This window comes from Eurosta solidaginis, chromosome 1 (genome assembly GCF_040869045.1).
Source record: "Eurosta solidaginis isolate ZX-2024a chromosome 1, ASM4086904v1, whole genome shotgun sequence".
Taxonomy (NCBI): Eukaryota; Metazoa; Arthropoda; class Insecta; order Diptera; family Tephritidae; genus Eurosta; species Eurosta solidaginis.
Genome location: NC_090319.1, coordinates 329,336,809 through 329,361,252, shown reverse-complemented (window position 1 = coordinate 329,361,252; position 24,444 = coordinate 329,336,809). Strand labels below are relative to the sequence as shown.

At 37.0% G+C, this 24,444-nt stretch overlaps 1 protein-coding gene across 4 annotated transcripts in view; it reads left to right on the top strand.

Moving 5' to 3' along the window:
• Positions 1 to 24,444, top strand: part of LOC137237846 (endoplasmic reticulum aminopeptidase 2) — a 167,990-nt gene that overhangs the window by 100,922 nt on the left and 42,624 nt on the right. For 3 of the 4 annotated variants that reach the window (XM_067762119.1, XM_067762122.1, XM_067762120.1), the window contains one exon: positions 21,964 to 22,101. In XM_067762119.1, the coding sequence (XP_067618220.1) occupies positions 21,964 to 22,101 (138 nt within the window). Of the gene's footprint in view, positions 1 to 17,338; positions 17,775 to 21,963; positions 22,102 to 24,444 lie in introns of those variants that run through there. The other variant, XM_067762121.1, reaches the window with a different exon arrangement.

The following is a 24,444-nucleotide window of genomic DNA, read 5'->3' as shown; positions in this document are numbered from 1 at the left end:
TGTTTACATTGTTTACAGCAATTGTTTACATGTAAACAATGGAATTGTTTACAATCTAATTGTTTACGTTAAAAATTTCTTGTTTGTAAACAATTGTACGCAATTCATTTTTTTGCCTTTTTTTTATGAGTCAGAAACATTCTACTACTAACTAAGCATTTTCACTATTTTTCAAACAGTTTTCCAAGCTTGTAAAAAAATAATAAAAAAATACGCTTTAATATTTAGTATTTTAATATTTTTTATAAATTTTCACTGCCCGATTCTTCATTGTTTTGGTCAAAAGTAACTTTATGGACCTTTCAAATCGATCTGTTTGACTTGACAGTTTACAATATAAGTTGGAATGACATATGCTAGTAAATGTTTACAATTGTTGACATTATTTACAATTGTTTACAATGAAAGTGTAAACAATCCAAAAAATGTTGTAAACGCGCAACCCTGGTGTACAATATATAATTGGAATTGACGAAATATGTCATATCTCCCATACAAATCATCTATATGAAGACATTCCTGCTAGGCCATTCAATTTTGGTTTAGTTAAGCGGGGGAAAGCCTCTAAGAGGTCGTTATTGGCTTAGTTGAAGGAAGCCATAGATGCCGGGATAACTATAAAGAGTTATAAACGAAAAGAGTACGAGGGAGGGAAACAATTGAGGGAAAGAAAGAGTGATGGATGGGAAAGGGGAAATAAAAATTAAAAGGAGGTAATAAAAACTTCTTGAAAGCGATTTAAAATTGTACAAGTAAACCAAAGTAAGTGGATTAGAAAGTCTTCCATGTCCGTAAATTTTCTCACGATATAACATTTATTTATATGAATGAATAAAGAGGTGGCAAGAAAATTGTAAATCCGAAGAATACTCTTTTGCTTTTGAGCTGTGAACCATGTTCGATTTTTAGGTTTTTACAAAGTTGGGAAGTATATCGAATTCCAAATTTTTAACTTGCTTCACCTGTGCGCACATTAAATGATTTCTCTAAACTTATAATGCGTTGCTATAGTGTTCTGGCCACAAATTTTAGCTCTAGCTAGAAATTATTTAACAATCTGTTATCAGATTTCTAATCTTACACGAATTTTCTAATGATCTTAGTCGGTGAGTCACCTAGCGGAGCTTTTTTGATACCTTATGTTTTATAAATAATAAATAATTATAAATAATAAATATTCTAGAAGACCCAGCAGATGTAGTTCAGCCCTAACGGTCGGTCCCTGCTCCATTGTCCAGAAAAAATTCTCGTAAATTTTAATCTAAGTAAAGAACTACCTAAATACCAAAGTTCAGCAAATCGAAACATGAATTAAATTTGTTGGAATAGATCAGTCCCTGGTCCACTTCCCGGAAAAAGAGTATCGTAAATACTAATCTAGGCAAAGGACTACCTATATACCAAATTTCAAGCAAATCGAACAGTGAATTGAATTTGTTCGAAGAGATCCGTTCCTGGTCCACACCTCATGAAGAAAATTCACAGGAATACCCTTCGGGTTGCTATGGAACGACCTTGAAAATTAGAAAAAAATCGCTGGGTGATTTCGGAGACCATAAGCTGGATACAAACATACTTCCTTCTTTGACTATATACATATGTATATAGAGTTCGATAGATTAAATCTCCTTAGTGTACAAACATTAGCATAAACACGCAAACATGCCAAAAAATAGAACTTCTGTTTAAGAAATTTATTGAATTATTTGAAATTTTTAACGAAAGAGTATTTTTCAAGAGATGTATGTATTTACAGCACGCATAAATATGGAAATTCATATATCAAGCTGTTATGAAATAACAAGTAAGGAAAGCTAAGTTCGGGTGTAAACAAACATTACATACTTAGCTGAGAGCTTTGGAGACAAAATAAGGGAAAATAACGATCTAGCAAAATGAACCAAGGGTAACCCTGGAATGTGTTTTTATGACATGTGTATCAAATGGAAGGTATTAAAGAGTATTTTTAAAAGGGGGTGCGCCATAGTTCTATAGGTGGACGCAATTTCAGGATATAGCCACAAAGGTGGACCAGGGGTGACTCTAGAATGTGTTTTTACGATATGGGTAACAAATTATAGGTATTAATAAGGGTTTTAAAAGAGAGTGACCCTTAGTTGTATATGTGAAGGCGTTTTCGAGATATCGACCGAAATGTGGATCAGGGTGACCCCGAACATCATCTGTCGGGTATCGCTAATTTATTTATATATGTAATACCACGAAAAGTATTCCTGCCAAGATTCCAAGGGCTTTTGATTTCGCCCTGCAGAACTTTTTCATTTTCTTCTACTTAATATGGTAGGTGTCACACCCATTTTACAAAGTTTTTTCTAAAGTTATATTTTGCGTCAATAAACCAATCCAATTACAATGTTTCATATTTGGTACAGAGTTATGGCATTTTTTTCATTTTTCGTAATTTTCGATATCGCAAAAGTGGGCGTGGTCATAGTCGGATTTCGGCCATATTTTATACCAAGATAAAGTGACTTCAGATAAGTACGTGAACTAAGTTTATTTAAGATATATTGTTTTTTGCGCAAGTAATCATGGTTACGGCCGAGCGGAAGGACGGCCGGTCGACTGTGTATATAAACTGGGTGTGGCTTAAACCGATTTCGCCCATTTTAACAGAAAACAGTTATCGTCGTAGTCTATGCCCCTACCAAATTTGTTTTTCTTTTATCTTTGTATTTTGTTGCACCACATCATTACTGGAGTTAAATGTTGGCATAGTTTACTTACATACTGTAAAGATTTTAAATTTTTTGTTAAAATTTGACTTTAAAAAAAAAATCTTTAAAAGTGGGCGTGTTCGTCATCCGATTTTGCTAATTTTCATTTAGCGCACATATAGTAATAAGAGCAACGTGCCTGCCAAATTTCATCATAATATCTTCAACGACTGCGAAATTACAGCTAGCAAAACTTTTAAATTACCTTCTTTTAAAAGTGGGCGGTGCCACTCCCATTGTCCAAAAATTTACTAATTTTCTATTTCGCGTTATAAGGTCAATGCAACTACCAAGTTTCATCGCTTTACCCGTCTTTGGTAATGAATTATCGCACTTTTTCGGTTTTTAGAAAATTTCGATATCGAAAAAGTGGGCGTGGTTGTAGTTCGATTTCGTTCATTTTAAATAGTGATCTGAGATGAGCACCCAGGAACCTACATACCAAATTTCATTAATATACCTCAAAATTTACTCAAGTTATCGTTTTTACAGACGGACGGACAGACGGACGGACGGACGGACGGACGGACGGACGGGGCTAAATGAATTTCTTTTTTCACCCAGATCATTATGATAGAAGTCTATATCTATCTCGATTAGTTTATGCCGTTACGGATTACCGTTATGCGAACAAAGTTAATATACTCTGTGAGCTCTGCTCAGCTGAGTATAAAAATACTTACATACCTATAAATGTACACCCGAATTTAAATAACGATAGCGTATGTCATGTATGTATGTGCCGCATAATGTGATGTGATGAATGTCCCACTCAAAGCAAGTATGTTCGCAAAGTTCACAGCGAACAAACACACGCACTACATTTTTAGGAAAAAATTGTAAATTTTGCTTAAACAATTTTATATATTTTTTTAACATTACAAAAGGAGCCATATATTAAAATCTTACTGCAAAGAAGAAATATTCCAATCGTTCCCTCTGTTTTGAGTTTTAGCTGTGTAAACAAAAATTTTATATTTTTTTTATTTACTTAATTTTGGCAATTTGCCATGCCCTTATATTTTATACTTTCAAAATGTATTGAAAATGTCCATCTCACGCAGCTAAGCTTTCAAATGCGAAAATCCATTTTAAAATCAGAGTATTCTGTGTGAAGTGATGGGAGTACAACCATAGTTAACGACTTTATTTGACAAGATTTATAGATTGCACTTTCATTGAGCTTTGAACTACGTTCCAAGTTTCAGGTTCAGGCTCTCAACTACGTACGTATTTCTCAAATAATTCGATACCTCAGATGCCTAACATATTTGTTTTTGGCATTTCTAAATGCAAATGCGAATATTCGCTACATCCCTACAATAATTTGAATAGCTAAATATATACGTTCGTTTTTGAAACATTGCATGTTTACCGTTATTGGCTATTTCCTGTAACAATTTATTAAAGTTCTAAGGTCACTCTTAACGGTTGGTCATCATGCCGAAAATATCCAGTTTAAATGTGCCGCAAAAAGGCTATACAAAATAATAAATACTTCAAGAATTATAAGCGAACACACGGACAAAAGAAAATATAATAGAGCGGTTGAAATAATAAGCATGTAAATAGAAAAAAAAATCGTTAAAAAAGTTAACTCTTTTTCTACAAACAATCAAGAAACAAAAAAATCGGAAAAAGTAAAATAAAGTAAAATGACCAAGCAAACAAACAGCGCCCTGTGGCTGTTATGCCAGCAAACGAAAGAAAAGTAAAAATGAGTACAAGTGAAAAAGAATACTTTGGAAAGCGCACTATTGACATACATACGCTGCCATAGAGCTTTTGTATGTACTCTTCACCACCACCGCACAGTACCGTTACTTTAACTCGAAGCCTCCATCAACTGACTACACATTCGACTATGCTGTGCTATTTAGCTCGACATTAAAAGCACTTCAAAATTAAATGAAAAGTTAACACACTTCCTTTTTATATATTTTTTATATTTTTATACCCAGCTGTACTTGTACACAGAGTATATTAACTTTGATTGGATAACGGTTGTTTATACAGGTATAAAAGAATCGAGATAGATATAGACTTCCATATATCAAAATCATCAGTATCGAAAAAAAATTTAATTGAGCCATGTCCGTCCGTCCGTCCGCCTGTCCGTTAACACGATAACTTGAATAAATATTGAAATATCTCCACCAAATTTGGTACACGAGCTCATCTGGAATAGAGTGGTATTGAAAATGAGCGAAATCGGATGATAAACACGCCCACTTTTTATATATATAACATTTTGGAAAGGACAAAAACCGGATTATTTAGTAAATAATATACCTAGAATGTTGAAATTTGGCGTGTGGACTGATATAGAGACTTTTGATAAAAATTAAAAAAAAAAATTGGGTATGCAGATTTTCCCTATAGGAGGAAATATTTCTAGAAAAAATGGACTAGATCGGTTAAAGGCCACGCCCACTTCTACACAAAAGATTTTTAAAAGGGTCGTAGATGAAGATAATAAGCTATATCTTAGCGAAAAAAGCTTTGTATCAATAGAGTTTTACTTTCTAAATTGAATTATAACATTAAATTGGAAAATACTTAAATTTTTGAAGAGGGGTGTGGCACCGCCCCTTTTATGACTAAGCAATTTTCTATGTTTCGGGAGCCATAACTTGATGAAAAATTAACATATCGTAAAGAAATTGTGTACACATATTTTCCTTATCGTAGAAACTATTTCTAGTAAAAATGGAAGGGATAGGTAAAAACCAAGGCAACTTAGATATAAAACAAGTTTAAAAGGTTTAAAATGGTCGTAGACTAGAATAATAATGTAAAGAATTTACTGAAATTCCTCTTATTTGCAACCTTCTACTAACGTTCGAATCACTAAACTGTTGAATAAATAACTGCACTATTCAATAATGCAAAATGGCCTTTATTAAAGTACTTCACAATAACACTTATACTTCGCAACTGATAGCTTGCTTAAATCAAACTGATTGTCGTGCCTCAACTGTTGCTGCTTTTTATACTGTTTGGTTTCCTCGTTGGCATATTTCTAGGCGCTTCTATTTCTAGAATTTACTAGTTAGTTATCAGTTATACCTTTCTCAGCTATAACTACAGATGCACGATTTTATAGCTTCTATTATAGCCCATGCGCATGTATATGTGAGTGATACTTGCACAAATGATTGCATACTTTTGGGAGTATCTCAGATATATGCATGTGTTTGTGTGTTGCTCTCCGCTGCTTCTATGGACATAGGTGTAGACATAATGATTAATTTATTGACGTGCATACAAGTCAGTGCTTAGTGTTGGCTTAGAGATGATAGTATCCCTTAGTGTTGCTAATATTCGTTACAATAAGCTATAACTTAGCAAATAATTTTTTGAATCAGTGATATTTCACTTATCAAGTTTTATTGTAAGATGAAATGGGGAGACATTTTTTTTTTCTTAAACGGGCGGTGCCACGTGTTATGTAGAAAAGTAATTTATCTGAAATGAAATGTACAATTGAAGCTAACGCTGAGTATAACATATTCGGTTACACCTGAAATTAGACACCTTTTAAGCGTGAAAACATTACTAAAAATATTTTGCTTGAAATAACAATAAAAAAAACCAGTTTGGGGTTAAATTATGCGAATACAAACGAAAGTGGGCTTATGCTTTATTTTCTCTCCTTATTTTTTTCTTTGAACTCATTTACCCAAAACATTTTCATAGCTTTAATGTTTAAATGAGCTTTGGGAAATTGCTGCCGCTTTTTCAGCTCTTTCTATTGCTTGGTTAAATATTTTTATATTTTTGTATTTAATTTCCTGCTCATCCCCTTTTAATTTTTATCGGACCCAAGAAATTTATTTGCAGCCTGGAATAAGTTAATTGCTCTCACAAAACTCGTGTTTGCTCTCTCTCTCTCTCTTCCTCTCTATCTCGTTCACTCACTATTTCTCCGTCTCTTCTCTCTTTTAATCTCTGCTGTGTTTCGCTCACTCGCTCGCAATTTTCCGAAATCTCTTGGTTTCCTGCAGAACTCAACTGGTAATTATTTTTGTTTGCGGTTTTCGGTATTTTTTTCCTTTTTTATTCGGCATAGAAAAAAATCCCGCCATTGGCATTTAGCATACAAATATATAAACAGTTCTATATGTAGGTGATTATTCGTGTAAGCCATATGTTGAGCGAATGTAAACAAAACAAGCAACACAAAGCGCAATTGCCAATGTTAATTCTAATAACAACAAGCAACGAAGGGTTGAAGAGAGTCAGAGGAATATATTCGCAAAATTCTTAGAGGGCTCTTTATTTGCTATATTCATATCCGGAAAGAAAAAAAAAGCTTAGGGTTAGAAAAATTTCCGCCAAAAAACAAAATTCAAGTTATTCAAGCTTTAGATTGAAGGGTCATTTATAAATGTAGTACAACCAATTGGTCAAACCAAGGGAACTTAAATCATTTTCCACTTGATCCTTCTAGTGGAGTGGGGGTCGCACCCTTTCTCCGCTTCCATAGACGGGTTAGGATAAAAATTCTTTCTTAGCCGGAGAAGCATCTTAAATTCACATAGCATGACCTGGCAAGCGTAGCCGCTGCGTTTTAAATCGCTGAACTATCTTGATGTCTACGTAGAGTTGGTACAGCTTAAATTTTCTTCGGTACTCACCGTTGCCAACGCGTAGTGGTCCGTAAATCTTTCGAATAACATTTCTCTCGAAAACTCCCAGAGCCCCCTTATCTGATCTTGTCGTGGTCCTTGCTGCTGTTCCCGAGATGGTAGGGCTCGCAGCTTAATGGTGCTGTGGTGCCGGAGCGTACCGGATCTGTATCCGGCAAAGGACCATCACATCGTTAACACTCCCCAAAGCCTTCGGGGAGCAACCTTATCGCTACAACAACAACAACAAATAGCAGGACGGATATGATAAGCGACTTGTAGAGCATGATTTTCGTTTGCCCAGAGAGAACTTTAGTTTTTAGTTGCCCTTTTAGTCTAAAGTAGCATTTATTGGCATGAGTGATTATTGGCTTCATTTCAGATTCCAGGATATAAGAGCTGATGTTTTTGTTTGTTTTAATGCTGGTTCCCAGATAAACGAAATCTGTTATTATGTTGAAATTATGGCTGAAAAGAGTGGCGTGGTTGTCAAGACACAAATGCGCTGGCTCTTTGCTCAACCACAGCAGGTTTTGTCCTCATTCACCATCAAACCCATCTTTGCCGATTCTTTTTCCAGCTTGGAGTAAGCAGAACGAACGACGCGTGTGTTCAGGCCGATGATATCAATGTCGTCAGCATACGCTTTTGTAGAATATTGTTCCAGAGCGGCTAAGTTCTGCAGCTTGCATCATCCACAGCATCAAATTAAAGAAATCGCACGAAAGGTGATCCCATGATTGAAACCGCGCTTAGCTTTGAACGGATCGGAAGGCCCTTCCCAATTCAAACTAAGCTGATAGTGTTGCTCAGTTTTGCGCAGCCGTATAAGTTTTGCGGGGAATAAACATATGTAAGCATCTAGTGTCTGGTTGACCACCCACGGGTAGAAGACGGATATGGTCTTTTCATGGCAGAAATACTCTCGGAGTGCTTGCCAAATCACTTCCGAGGGGCCACCTCGCTTAGAAAAACTGGCTTGTAATTGAACAAACCTGTTTCCTAAATTTTTAATGTTGCTTTGTGTAGCGCGTGGGAGTAGGGCGTGAAGCCAGGATCTTCGATGTGGTAGGCTGAGCATACAACCACCACTCCATGACGGCCATGGAAGGTGTAGGGTCTGCGGTGTACTGTGCTAATCCGGAAACAAGCAGAACCTACAGGCTGCCAGATCATTGTAGTGTTTTTCAAACAGAAGTACTAGCCGTAAACATAACAGTAGAAAAGCTGGAAGAAAATAGATTCAACTGCATCCGCATCAACTTTTGTATTGACAGCCAAGAAGCAATTATGGCAATAATCTTGCATAGCACAACATCTAAAAGTGTGGTGGAGTATAAGCAATCCCGGGGAAGAATAGGGATAGGGAGAAGCATAAATTTATTTTGGGTCTCAGGGCATATGGATAGATGGGAATGAAAAAGCGTATGAGCTGGCTAAAAAATGGCGCATCCATCGAAGTTTGCTCCATAGACGTTCCATTTGGATTGGCTGAGATGAAGAAAAGAGGAGAGTTGCACATGATTGATCAGGCGTCAACCCAAGCGCTGGTCTGTGAAGAGTCGAAGATGTTGTGTTGTTCTTACAACCTTAGACCAAAAAAGTTATTCTTATCTTTCAAAAGAGAGGTCTGTAGGCTCATGACGATGACGTGTGTTCTAACTGAAGCCTGCCTTCTGGCGTCACATGCTTTTAAATTAGGTCAATGGTATCCCATGAAGGAAGTGCGTGTTGAATGAGGCTAAGACTTTTAGTAGATAGTTGTATATATCTGTTCTTAAAGTAGCAAGTGGCATATGTCCTAGACAGCTTCTAGTATTTGCCAAGAGGGCGGAGTTTTTTATAACATAGGTGTTGATTTTTGATAAGGGTTTCAGTTCGATATTTATTTTCTGGTAGCACTATGAACTCATTCAAGTTATGTGAGCTCCTTATGGACCGGCCAGTTCTACCTAACCTAAAATATGCCTTTAAAAGAGGCTCACACTCAATCAATTGTATTTGTTGGATGTGCGTGGTTGGTTGATTGGTTGGAGTGGCGAGTCCCAATTGACTCCAATTAGCGCTCATGCGCCGTTTTGATACCACAACTCGTGAGTTGACCAATGAAAGGCTGTTGTAAGAAGACTAATAAGAGTTTTCAAGGCCTCAGGGGAATAGGGGTTCATCCTCTGGAGTTCATAAATTTGAGATGCTCTCCTGGCCTAACATACCTGAGTTTTGGGAGGCTTTCGAAAGAGGGATTTCCAAGAAACTTTATTCTGCTTCGACATTGTGCTGCGCATTCGCACAGCAGATGCTGAACCATTTCCTACGCCTCCGGATGCTTCCAGCTGCGACAGGAGGAATTGTGTTCCAGTCCCATCCGTGCCGCATGTACACCAATTGTCCAATGCCCCGTGAGCACAGAAACTACTCTGGATATATCCCTTCTGTTCATCTTAAAGACAGCTATAGATCGTTTTCATACATATATTTACAGATTTCCGAGGAGTCGAAGAAATCTCTGGAAGTTTTCTGGTATCCCTGTTGCAAAGGCTTACCAATTACTAACTGTCTTATATGTAGTTTACTGCCGAATCCAGTTGGAACTGTACAAACGATAGACATACAAATTTAGTTTAGAGTGAAAAAAATTCCTGAGGAGAAGCCGCAAATTCAATCTTCTATAATAAACCCCATTGTATGCCTTTAAGAGCAAATACTCGTCAAAAGGCTTCAGCATTTATCTACTAATTCAATGCGACATTGAAAAGAAGAAATGCCGAAAAATCTTTTTTGCCAAAAATAGAAAATAAGTAAGTTAAATAAAAAGGGTCGATGCTAAAGCGAGGAGCGCGCTTGGTGTTGTTGGTTGCGTTTATATGATTATTCACCTTTCTGTATTTGATTTATAGCAACAACACCAAAGTGATAAGAATAATTACGGTGATGGTGTGAGAGATATCGTAGTAATGGAATGTATTTTGGGGGGATGATGGAGGTTGTGGACGTGATTCTATGCACTTGGTAGCTGCGGATAAGGGTGGCTAAATATTAACGCTCTGCCTGCAAAGCACATAAAAAATAAGTTTGTTTATGTTCATATAGGGGTGGGTGGCTTATTCTACAGCTTGTCCTACCTAGCAAGAACCATATAGAAATATTAGTTCGGTCATAAAAACGTGATCTTTTTGAAATTGGATTGTGTAAAGTCGAAGTTTTAGATAAAAAATTTAAGAAATTTCTATCATGAGTTCAACACAGTAACAAGTGTTAATAAGCTCCAGATCCAGAAAGCGCCGGAAGCTACGGACCACTGGCTAATTTTTGTAAAAAGAGAGGAAAAGTGTTGTTAAAGAACGTCACGAACTCCCACGTGAAATGTGCTTTGCCAATGAACTTTGAGCAACACCAACAGCTGTCTAAGATTTGTGAAACGCCACCAGAGCCTATCGAAATCAATTAAGACTTCAGCAAAGTCTAACTATCAAGTACCACTTTGACCTAAGTCGATAATTGAAAATTAAAATCCTATCAGCAAAAATCACCCTCTTTCTTCTTGAACGGTGTGGTAGCGCTCTGCGCTTTCGTTGCTTAATAAAACCAGGCTAGCCCAGTTCATGTGTCCACATCCCGTTGGACCACCGCACTGCATTATGTCCATGCACATTCCAGTATGCAACCATTTCCATTTTCCTCACAGCAGGCCAACAACCTGCAACTGTCTGCACATTAGGGCAACTTAATTCCTCGTGTAAGGTTCCTCTTCAAAAGCTATATAGTCTTTCGCCGAGAAAACGAAGGCAATCAAATATTACTTGTTCGGCGTTTTCAAGTTCGATTGGCCAGTGGTGAAACTGGTGTAAAGACTTATCCATGCTATATTCCGAACTAACGAGAAGGTCTATCGTTCTTTCTTCGATTCTTCTCACTGTTCTTTCCACTTAACTCTTGTTCGTAACCTTGTCTCTTTCATTTCGTCTAAGAATGTCAGACAGATTTCAGCAAATCTACTGGGATCTTCGGATGAACAAAAGGATCGTGTCTTCGGACACCGTCCAATAAGCGCTTGCTATTCCTATAGCAGTACGGTGGGTCAGTTAAGATGCGTGCCACACTAATGCTGCCTATAATATTATCGAGCTAGAGCTGCCGATGTTAGCCTTTATTCACACAAGGGCTACACTATCTTTGGAAATTATCTCTCTCTCTCTCTCACGTTTAGAGTTTTCATAATGGGCACAAAACAGTCTCGAAAATATCTAAAAGTATGCATTTCTTAATTCGAAGCCAACATGAACAGGAAGATAGTTTTAAACTTTGACTGCAACGCCTTATTTTTAGTTTGCTGCAATTACTGACCACCGCCAACCAGCTTGATGGAGCTTCCAACATGTCCGAAGGAGGGCATGTCCATCACAGGAGGTGCTAACATCCGCAGAACTGAAAATAATAGTTAACTTGACAGTCAGGCCAGTCCCCGATTGTGCTAGTACCCGAGCGTATCGTCTTTTTATACGGAAAGAGACTGTCAATATCCGCGGCACTCCTCTAAACTTTCGATTAGTGCTTTTGCGGTTCAAGTAGAGGGGATAGAGATGTAAATAGCCAGGGAAAGAGAAGGGAGGAAAGCGGGGGAAGATAAAAACTTGCTTAAAATGTTCGCAGCTAAACCAGATTTCTGCTAGAAAGTATCTGTTGAGTCTGATAGTTGCCTGGTGTGACAACACTTCGGTGTGAGTCCGGGCAATTCAACCTAATCTAACCTTATTTAACAGCCAAACGCTCTTTAGCCGCAATATTGTGAACTTGAGGTAGATTTTTTTGTAAAAATACGACACAGCTCAAGTGTACTTGTGTTGAAAAAGTCAGTAAGCCCTTAACGCCCACAAGTTGTCGACCATGAATTCCTCTAGTTGTGAACTATTTGCTTTACAACAACAAATTTAATTTGACTATATGGCACATACAATTGCCACAAGTGCATTTTTGGATGTGTATGCTCACAGTTATCTTCTATGTCTACCGGTCTGGCTGTTTTCATGTTCAAAATTTTGTCTGCCTGCTCATTTAAGTCGGCCGCCTCAGCTGTGAATCATTATTCTTTGTGTTCTGTGTGCTCTTCGCATTTTCCATTTATTACTTACATTTATTTTAGCCGAAAGGAATGCGTTATTGTCGACGCAATGAAATGAAAACGAGCGAACGAACCGCCGAACATTTCGATTTGCCGCTAAAAGACAACTTCAAGCTGAAGACCGGCAGCGTTAAACCAACCCCCAAATTTGCGAAATGCGAATTTTATGTTTCTTCGCTGTTGATGTTTACTTTTCCTGTGGAGTTTTTTGGTTTAATTTTGAACTATTTTTATCATATTTTTTATTTCTGTATTCAGGTGCTTTTATTGTCGGGCATGCAAAGGCACACAAGGATGTCCGCAAAAAGTCAGGATTTGGCAATGTGTAGATATGAATGTGTGTGTATGTCCTTGTTTTTAAGTTGAATAAAATACGAACTGCATTGAGTGGCGCGCAGTCGGCGTGCATAATGAATATTTACTGAGATTTCTATGTTATGAAGCGTTTTTGTTGACTGCAACTTGTTTACATTTTCACAGCAGTCTCGACAGACACGGAAGACTGGCCGGCAATTCAAAGTGAATTTTGTTATAAAGTTTCGAAAAAATTAGGAAGAGGTGTGTTGACAGCGCACAGTGTTCTAGAGCTGAGCTCGACAAGGATGCCTTTTTGTTAGGTGTGTCTCGTTTCGTATTTTTATAGTAGTAGATAATGCGCTTCTTGAACATCTTGAAGCCAATAGCTGCGGATTAGGTGCCTTCACTAAAGACCTGCCAGTATTTGTAAGTAATTCCTTCGTACGTTATGCCCTGCATGGCAGTTAGGCCAGTCCTCGATTTTGCTAGTACCCGAGCGTATCGTCTTTTTATATGGAAAGAGACTGACTGAGACAAGGTAGACAGAATCTTGAGGACTATCAGATAATCCTACCAAAACGGACCTCCTCCTGTGAAATCTCTCGTGATTATATTGATACATGGGTACTATCAAGAAGAACTGTTGCAGCTCATACAAGTGGTTAAGGCTGCGCCCTTTGAACACTAAACACTACTAGCACTGATAGAAGTTTGAAATATGTACAACGGAATGCATTGAGGAGAAGCAGCGGAGTTGTTAAGTGCTGATTATACTCCGAGTAAACTAGCAGCGGCTAGGCCACGGCATGTGATGTGTGTAATAAACTGTTTCTATAAGACCCCGCCTATGGAAGCAAAGGAAAAGGGCGACCTTCACTCCAGTATCAGGTGGAAAACTATTTAAACTCCCTTGGTGTGACCAAATGGTGCCAGTTGGCAGAGCGAAGAAGCGAATGGCGCGCCCTCCTCGACGGCTATAAATGTTTAAACGGTTAAGCGCCAATTAAGTAAGTGAGTAATTTAAAAGTGTGAGCGTCCACCTTCTTTTATCCCGAAGTGCATGACGGAACTATAATTTGACAAAGCACTGTCGAATCGAAATGGATTGCGAGCTACACAACATTATGCTGAACTCATTTTGCTGCAGCTGTATAGAGGTTAACGATGCTCAATTATTAAGTCACATGTCTACCTGTCTTCAGATTTTGGTAGGGTCAAGGCGAAAACATATCGGGGTCTGCTTTGTTTTGATATACGCAATTCTTATCCAATTTCAGTCTCACCTCAAACGATCTTCTCCCATTCAAAGTTAGCTGACTTATCATATGGACTTCCTTAACCCCTAAAAGCTATCAATTTAATGGATCTCCCTTCACTTTTAAGTTAAAGAGTCATTCTTTTTTCTACCTAATGGCTTTTTAGTATTTCACTTGCTAATATCAAAGCCCAATACTCAAAAATTAGGGCACAGCTGCCTGAATTTGGTGATCGGATAGTTAGAGTCCTATAGGCTTTATAAAAGAAAGTAAAGAATCGATGCCTAATCAAGACGTGTTTTTAAGCTCAGTGGGCCTCATTAAAGCTTCGCGGATAAATAATTGTCGACCTTCGTTTCAACTGCAGCCTATCGCACTAGATAAGGTCTTAAAACTTGTTGTAGGCTAGGAACTGGTGAGCTTCTTTACGAACGTAGGTTCATTTCCTAACAAGAAAGCAAATTATCTGAGGGGTTGGAACACTTGCCGGTTGAGGAAAGCGGAAATTTTTGAAAATCAACAGTGGGAACTTGAATATAGAGATTCGGCTAATGCCCCATACTTTTTGAAATGGCGCTTTTTAATTTGCTGAGGGTACATCGAAATGAAGATAGGTGGATAGGTGTCCTAGAAGGTTGCATGTAGTCATACCAAATCGTGCCCGAGATGGTCGGGCTAGTATCTTTATGGTATGGAACTGCATCCGGCAAAGGACCATCAACATCGATAACACTCTCCAAGGCCTTCGGGTTAGTGTCCTTATAGCTACAACTAGAACAACAGACGCACCTGGGACTAATAAAAAGCGCTCATTGTGATGAGGCATTGTCCAGATAATACCGCGGTCTTGCCGCTTGAATAAGAACGAATTTCGAGAACGCATTATATCGAACGTATCAGATCTCATTTTGACCCATGATAACGTAGCTGTCAGTACCCACAATCACATACTTGCTTCAAACTATTTTCTCCTATTAGCATTTTTTGTATTAATTCCCCCGCCAATGCATTCTTGTCGGAAAGAATATTACTTGATAGAACCATGCCAGCTTATCTTCCATGCATTTGTGAGTTGGCTGTCGGCGAGGCGAATTCAGTACAAGGTCGTGCTAGTCCATCAGCTGATCCCTTGCTCTTACGATTTTCCTGGTAAAATTTGGTACAACAAGCTGTCAGTTAATAAAAACCAATGCAAATTCTTTTTTTTTTATTCACATTTATCTACATGCGTAATTGGTTGAATTCGCTTTGCTCTCACATTGTATGCTCTCGCCTGGATCATGTATCAAGGCGAATTCAGTACCAGGTGCTGTTATCCCATCAGGCTGATTGCTTGTTGTTGATATTTTCAATGCCTTGGTACAACAATATGTCAGTTAATCGAAATCAATGATACCTTTATTTTGAGTAAACATTCTTCTGTTCGGGGAATTATATTGCACTCGTTTTCCCATCATCTTGAATGGACTCGTTTTTGCTCAAGGCGAATTCAGTACAAGGCGGTGCACTCTATAAGCTGATTGCTTGTTCTCGAAATTTTTGTTTGTTTGCAAAGTCTGGCAAAACCTAAACTGGTAATTTTTTTATCAGTAAAATTTCCTAATTACAGTACAAAATGCTTTATATAAATACTAGCTTTACCAGGCGCACGTTGTAACGCCCGAGATCGAATGGATGTTGCGTTATTTTTTCTGTTTTGTTTGTTGATAATTTAATTTACTGTTCTGTAAATTGAATTGAATTTTGTACGCATATTTGGTGAAATTTTCTGTTAAAACATTTTATTCTTGTATCTTATTTTATATTATTGTAATGCTTTTACCGCTGATGATTGTTGCTTTGATTACATTCCGAAGAAGCATGACTGGTGAGCCAATTTTCAAAGTTGATATATGCGCAGGCATTCCCTTTGGTTCTAAGGAGTATAGAAATTCATTTGGATAATTCACAATTTTGTCTTCATCTGTAACTGTGTCGACCGATTTATATTTCGTCACTTGACCAGAAATTGATTTTGAAAGCGATCATTGATTTTGTTAACATGATCATTTTTGGAGCTAAGATAGTTCTTTCGCATAGCCCAAAAAAACAAAAACAATATTTAAATTAAATTCTTAATTCTGAAATATGAAAAACTTTCGTCTTGATCGAAGGAACCTCGAGCCAAAATTTGGTGATGATCGAAGTATAGCAAACACATTTTCATAGGGAACACACACACAGAATTTGATTTTTATAGAAGATGTAGATAGACTGAAGCTAAACAATTTTTTTAACAGCGGTAGATTACTAAACGTCCAAAAGGCATAACAGCTAAGCTCAACAATGCAGTCAAACTTTAGGTGTTAAAATAACTTAAGTTTGTACGGCAGCCATAGTTTTTCCCCATTCCACATTTTACTGGAGGTTTTAAGACTTAACGTCACATAGCTCCTTACCAATTTTAATTATCCTACCATTACGACATCCAGATATATGCAGTATAATATATTCCATTTGTATGGGAGGTGCCACGCCCCCTTTCTCCAAATTCATATTTTCTTGGTGGTGTTAGGGATTGACCTCATATAACTCCTCATTGAATTTCAATGTTCTGACATGTATACCTTCAAAGGTATGCAGTACCAAAGATTCCATTTGTATGGTGCCACGCCTCTTTCATATATCGAAATTTTTTTTAGCCTAAAAACTTCCCGTTGATCGAAGGAACCCATAACCAAAGTTTGGTGATGATTGATGTGTGGGAAATACGTTTCCATAGCGAACACACACACACACAGAATTTGATTTTTGTATATACATATATGGCTTAACCAATTTGGGATTTCAAAATCAACTAACCATCATATCTCCTTCCTGTATCTTTCCTAAAAATTTCATGGCAATCTGTCGAGCCGTTCTCGAGTTATCGAGTGACAATCAAAATGTACACTTCTTTTTATATATATAGAATTGTAAAATTTTTTCAAAAATTTAAATAAGAAATAAAAAATTGAATATTCAATTCATGTGGAAATGAGATAAACTGAATTAAGCAAGGAAACAAATACAAGCAGGATAGCCTAGTGGTTAAGGCAACTGCAGTTTCACCGTGTGATTCGCGGTTCGAATCGCGGTGAAACCTGTGATAACATTACGAAATTGCCTGATGATGATTAAGTGGCGGTTTTCGAAATGGTACCATCGCAATATGCCGCTAAATGTTTCTTTCTTTCTTTTCAGTTTCTCTTAAAAAAAATAATAATTGAATATTCCAATTATTACAAGCCGGTGTTAAGCTCATGAATTCTTAATAGTAAGTATAAATTGAACACACCATTAAAACAAACAAACAAGAAATAAAAAAAAATATACTGTTGTGAACTTACCAAATAAAATGTATCTAAAACGTCTAACTCACGGATCTTACAGTGCTTATAAAGTTATGCATACCTAAAATTGTCGATACCGAAAATAATGCTGAAAATTTATGTGTCTACGACCGTATATATGTAGAAAGTGATCTTCGCGTTACAACGATCTCGCTCAGTTGATCGTTTCGTTCTATGTATTCGTAACGTAAAGTGTTGAGACGCGCGCAAAAATTCTTACGTATTGGCAGGAAGACAAAGATCCCCGGGCCCCGTTAAGATATCGTTCGTTGGCGGCGGTCAGAGAGGTTCAAAAGTTTGGCGACGCGAACGCATCGAAATGACAAATGATCCGGATTTAGATGATTGTGCTTTTCTATCAGGTATACATATACACAAATATAAATATAAATGTTGCTATTACAGCCCCAAACCTGCTAAATTAAAGAAAAAACCAAATGCTATTCTTTCGATAAATTCTTTTCATTTTGATTTGTACATAAAATATATGTTAATATTTCTTATGCTTTATATTGTAATATTGTTCAGGATTTCTTTCAAAAATGCATTTCATCAGAATTCGGCTAAAGAACAGCCTATAGCAGAAGCTTGTTCATGAAAGTCCTACTCAGCGTCAAAATGTATTGTTACGCATTTTATTAGATTCTTGATTATTCTGCACCTGCTGTTTTAGTTGGGATTGACCTCTCAAATAAACAATTCAAATATTCAGTTTAGCAAAATTTTTATTCACACTACTTTGGTAGTAATACTTCACGATTAAAATACTCGCGTACTGCAGTGATATAGTGTTAAAATCAAACTGATTCACCATCGCTTGTACTGCGCTGCTCTTATACTCTCAAATGCCTCGTTCACCTATTCCTTCTAGGGTCTAGACTTTTTGCGAAAAATTATGTACCTATCTGATATTCACTTTTGTCTTTTAGGTATACGCGTGTGTGAGTAATAAGTTCTGCTCTTAGGTGATGACTATATGTGTGTATGTAATATAATCTCTTCGCTCTTAGCGTCGCTGTTTGCATGTATGACTCTCTCAGCTCTCAGCTTAATTTGGTTTCGTGGTCATTCACGACGAGACAGCCAAGTCGCTTCCATATCAATTTTTATGCTGCCATCTGGTGCAGCAAATTAACATTTTTCAGACTGTACGACCCAAGATTCACTCCTTGCCCACGCTGGCGTTAAAATCGTCAAGCATTATTTTGATATCAAGGCTGGCAATATTCAAATGCCTTTTATAAGTTTTCTATACAGACACCCTTACTCACGCCTACCTCGGTTGATGCGTAGACATGTTAATCGCGATCTTACTCAAAGCAGATCGCGATAGTGATCTGGTTTACATCCTGAACGACAATACTAGGCGATGAAACAACCGTCCATACTGAACATCCACGTCGATAGCATTGCCCTACCGACTCTCGTAAATACTGGGTGTAATGTTCGATCAAGATCTGCATTTTAGAGAGCATGCACGCCCAATTGTCCAAAGCCGCAACAAAATCCCCAAGTCTCTTGCCGACAGCACTTGGGACAAATATAAAGAAACTCTTATATGCGAAGCATATGTCGCTGAGCTTACAAGAAACACACTGGAGGGAACTGCAAGCCTGTTAAAACGGGTTACCCCCTTTATCGCCAAAATCTAAATCCCCAAATCAAAATCCCCAACACGAAATCCCCATTTCCCCCCGCGATTTTGAACCTAATTTGAATGTTTTTCACACAGAAAAAGAATAGTTATGTTTATTCTATTTCCAAATTAACACTTCAATATTGATGATTTCACAAATATTTAATGGGCACATTAAAGAAAATACAGGGCAACGCAATAACTTATAAATACAATTAATACAGTATTTACATAACAAAAAAATTCAAAATTCATTGCATTGCAGATTAACACCGGAACATTTTTTTTTTTGTTTTTACAAATTATAAATACATATATTTTTATGTATAAATTACTTTACAAAACTCTGCGAGCAGTTTTCTGATAATTTTATCGTCTATCGCCAAGAAGTAACTAATTCGATACATTTTGCAGTTAATAAGGCGAGAGATATTCATTTGATAAACATAACTTATACTTTAACGGAATTTTTTCTATAAGAAGATATTTAGGCGATGGAGATCTTTAACGTTTTGAATTTTCCTTTTTTCAATTATTTTGAGAACTTTTGCAGTTTGCTTTCGTAATTTCCCTCTATTCAATAGCTATATTAATGATATTATACTAATTTTGCGTTATTTTCTCATCGTCGCTTCACTACCAGATCTAGGTTGTTCATTTAAATTTTTTAATGTTTTTTCACAGTATTTTTAATAATAAATTTATAAACAAAAATTAAATAAATAGAAAATAAAATTTAAATCCGTGACCTGGCATTGAACCGACGACTTTTGCATGGTAGTTGAAGACCTAAGCCTATGTGCCACTGATGTACATAAGAGGTTGTTGTCAAATTCGCAATATAACATTGACATGTTTAGAACAGAAGAAAGATATGAAAACACAATGCAAATAGAACGTGTACCGTTAGGTTATTTCCCATCATTTTACTTTATGCTTATATATTTTGTCATTTTATATATGTAAGTATAAATGCGTAATTATGTTTATACGCGTTCGAACTTTACTTTATGATTTAATTCAAATTTTTGTGATTTTGTGTTCGAGGTTTTTTGATATTTCCTCAAAAAAGGTTTGGGGATTTTGCCCCAAAAAAAGTGCGGGTATTTTGTTTTGGGGATTTGGTTATGGGATTTTAAATTTGGGAATATGTATTATGGATTTTTTTTTAGCTGGGGATTCTGTATTTGGGGATTTTTTTTTGGGGATTTAGGGGCACTCCCGTTTAAACGCCTTGCTTAGAACAGCCACGGGATGCCCTCTTAAGTCTTTACAACATCAACTACACAGCGTGGCGAGAATACTCCTTTTAAAGGAAAGAAATGAAATGCTGAACAAAAAGTTTCTGAAACCTTGGCATACACACAGACATCTGATTGAAGTGGCCCCGCCTCCCAGGAACTTAAGCAGTCTTCTCTGTCAGCCCTTTGAAAGAGAGAGGAACATGACAAGGTCCTAAGAAAGGTCCAAAAAAAGGGTGCCAGGGATTTGCCGGTACGCCCCGTTTAAAGACAAATACCCTAAACTCGCAGTTGAGGAAAGCACCCTCCCCAGGAAGACGCGCGTCACTCTAGTTCATCTTCCATCTGAATACTGTAATTGGTTAAACTCTTACTTATTCGAAAGCAACTCCAACATACCCATTGTATGATACCAATACATGACACCAACCATATTTTCAATTGCAATGTGCAACCAACGCCTCTAACACCCATAGCTCTCAGGTCCACCTCTGTTGAAACTGCGAGTTTTCTCGGACTTCCGCTAGAAGACATTGATGGCAGTCAGGGAGTGGCCGCTTCTTTTGGATGGGGCGAAACAATGCTGCAAAAACAACAACAATAAAATAACTTGCCTACCATTGAAACGACACAGAGAATATTACAGATCTGAGGATATGAAAAGTAAAGTACGTCGAAAATTTCCGGTTTCTAAATGTAAGGCAATTGTGCTACGTTTGCATACAAATAGAAAGGAATTTAAGTTCAACTGCATATTTGAACAGGCTTACTATGTCAGCCCTGCATACAGGTCTGAGTCAACGAGCGAGATATTTCAATAATCAACTTATCGTTTTCCTCGCCTGGAAATCTGTGAGCCCACACTTGCATTACCAAGACAGTCTTGAAGTTTATTCTCAATTAGAAATGTAGACACGTAATATAAATTCGTGAGAATTTTTTTGATTAGTTGCTAACGAAATTAACTGTTCTTTTAACTTCAAAAATGTTCCCCGAATGCTAAGAAAGGGGTGTTGCGAAGTTGGTCAGTTCTTTGCCGCATATGAACTCGGTACGCTCCGCTATAAATAGCTACTGATACTCGCCACACGGTTCCGTTTTTTTACCACTCCAACTTTCGGGATTTTAGTCGCCTCTTACGACATGCGCCATGTCTACACCGCGAATATCATAAGCCCATTAACGAAAATAACTGAGGTGCAATGCTTCAAGTGAAAAAGTTTACACAAGGAAATTAATTACTTAAGAATTTTAAATACAATACAGAGTACCTCAAAAACTTTGTTAATTTATTTATTTTGTATTCATGCACGTGAATTGTAAAATTCTATTTAAATACCAGACACAATAAGCACTTTTATACCGCGCCACCAATGACCGTCCCAATAATTCAACAAACATCGAAAGAAAAAAAGTTATTATAGGACAAAAAAAATAATCCATCAAAAAGTCAAAATAAAGTTTTTCGATCCGCCTGAATGTTGTTAGGCTGTTGAGTTTGTGTTGTCTATGGTATGGGAACTATTGCAGTAGAGCTTTTGGTCTCCGCTTATCAACTTGCCCATTTGACTTTTTCAACTTTGTACGTTGAACTCTTTTTATACTCTTTCTATTTATTCCCAATGAATATTGTAGAAAAAATATAAATAAATCAACTTTTAATTAAATTTACAGGTGGCGAATCGGATGGTCGACAGACGCGCCAGGGAGTTGCAGTTTGTTCGCAGAGACGCGCGCTGTTAGTTGCCGGCATCGTTTTGGGTTCATTGCTGTTAACCGCGTTAATAATCGCCTATGCAGGACCACAAAATGGTAGGTTGAAAACGTGTGTTTGCCTAAATTGATGTGTGTGTGTGTGTATCTGTGTTTGTTTGTGTGGTTGTGCTACAATTAAGTTTTTATGCGAGTCTGTGGTAAATGATATTTGTATTATTTGTGGTTTTCACATACATTCACACACATATTTACAAAACATTCATTTTTTACAATTCTAAATTACTAACACTTTAAATTGAGTCCACCTACATAAATGAATGCATACATATACATACATACATCAATCGTTTCCTTCCCATATATACATCAATAATATACTTCCTGTTGTGGAATAAACTGGGATGAGCAGTAGTTCATTATTGAAACATCTGTGGTGTTTCTGCAGTTGTGAAGTTCCGAATATTAAATATCGGTCTTTTATATTTGAGCATCTTTGTTTATGGTTTGAAGAAATTCAAAATGTAAGAGTAAGTGAAGGCACTACATCGTATCGTAATATGGTTATGATCTACATACATATGCCCTTGAGGTGATATAAGGAAATGAAAGGAAATGAAATGAATGGAAAGGAAAGGAAAGGACAGGAAGAAAGGAAAGGAAGGAAAGGAAAGGAAAGGAAAGGAAAGGAAAGGAAAGGAAAGGAAAGAGAGTAAAGAAAAGGAAAGAAAAGGAAAGAAAACAAAAGAAAAGAAAAGAGAAGAGAAGGGAAGGGAAGAGAAGAGGAAGGGATGGGAAGAGAAGAGAAGGGAAGTGAAGAGAAGAGAAGAGAAGAGCAGAGAAGAGAAGAGAAGAGAAGAGAAGAGAAAGAGAAGAGAAGAGAAGAGAAGAGAAGAGAAGAGAAGAGAAGAGAAGAGAAGAGAAGAGAAGAGAAGAGAAGAGAAGAGAAGAGAAGAGAGAGAAGAGAAGAGAAGAGAAGAGAGAGAGAGAAGAGAAGAGAAGAGAAGAGAAGAGAAGAGAAGAGAAGAGAAGAGAAGAGAAGAGAAGAGAAGAGAGAAGAGAAGAGAGAAGGGAAATGAAGAGAAGAGAAGAGAAGAGAAGGGAAATGAAGAGAAGAGAAGAGAAGAGAAGAGAAGAGAAGCGAAGAGAAGAAAGGATAAGAAAATAGGGAAGGAAAGGAAAACAATGGAAAAAAACGAAAATGAGGGAAAGATAAGGAAAGATTAAGAGTCGTAACCGAAACCAAAAATCGAAGTCGGAACCATAACCGGATGACGTGTTATCAGTTCTTTATTTGAAGTTATCGATGGGTTAATGGCGTTTTTACCTGTTATTTATCAACGACTTATTGATTCGTTATTGACGAAACATAATCGAATTACCAATTTGTTAGCGCAGTGTCATAAACTGCTATTGAAAACAAAGGTTGCCGGTTTGCTATCGACGAGTTATAGACGTTTAGTCGAAAAATACCGATTTATTATCTAAAAGTTATTGATTGAAAAGCTATCCACATATTATCAAAAAATTTTTCGATTTTTCATCGAAGTGTTATTGATTTTCTACTGAAAGGAATCGATTTTTTGTCAAAGAGTTATCGATTTGCTATAGGAAAGTTATCAATTCGTCGAATGTTTGTCGAAAAGTTATCAGTTATTTATTGAAAAGTTATCGATATGTTACCAAAAAGCTTAAGATTTGTTATCTGGTAGTTATAAAAAAAATATGGATTTGATATCCAAAATTTATCAATTTGCTATCAAAAACTTACTGAGATATTATCGTAAGTTATCGGCTAGTTATTGAAAGTTATCGATACATTATTAAAAAAATATCGATTTGCTATTGAAATATTATTGATTTCCTATCGCATTGCTATTGGCGAGTTATCGTTTGTTATCGAAAATTTATCGACTCAATGCTAAAAGTTATCGAAGTGTTACCAATTTTCCTTTTATCGATTTGTTATCGACCACTTTTCAGCTTGTAGTGGAAAAGATAAAACTTTAATCGAAAAAGAACCCTGGGCAGCATCTTCATAGTACCGAACTAGCGCAGAACTATCGAATTGAGAGGAGCACTAGTTCGAATTCTGGCACCTCGCAGTGCTTTCAACTGACACTTTTAACGTTTGTGATCCCTACAAAAGGGCAATTTCCTATAGCTCAGATAAAAGCACTATTGATACAAGTGTGGTTGCCAACTGTCCCGCTGTGCATCCGACAAGCACATGTTCGTGAATAGTCATTAAATTGACAGTGTACAATTATCGCTTTGCGTGACTGTTTCCCAGTTTTTCTGCATTGTATGTATTTAGTACGAATTCGATCACATATATGAAGGTACGAAGCCTTACTCGAAGGAACCGATTCGCTCATATGTCCTTAAGTGCTTTATACCAAACTGATTATCCCGTTGTGTTGATCTTAAAAATTTAGTTAA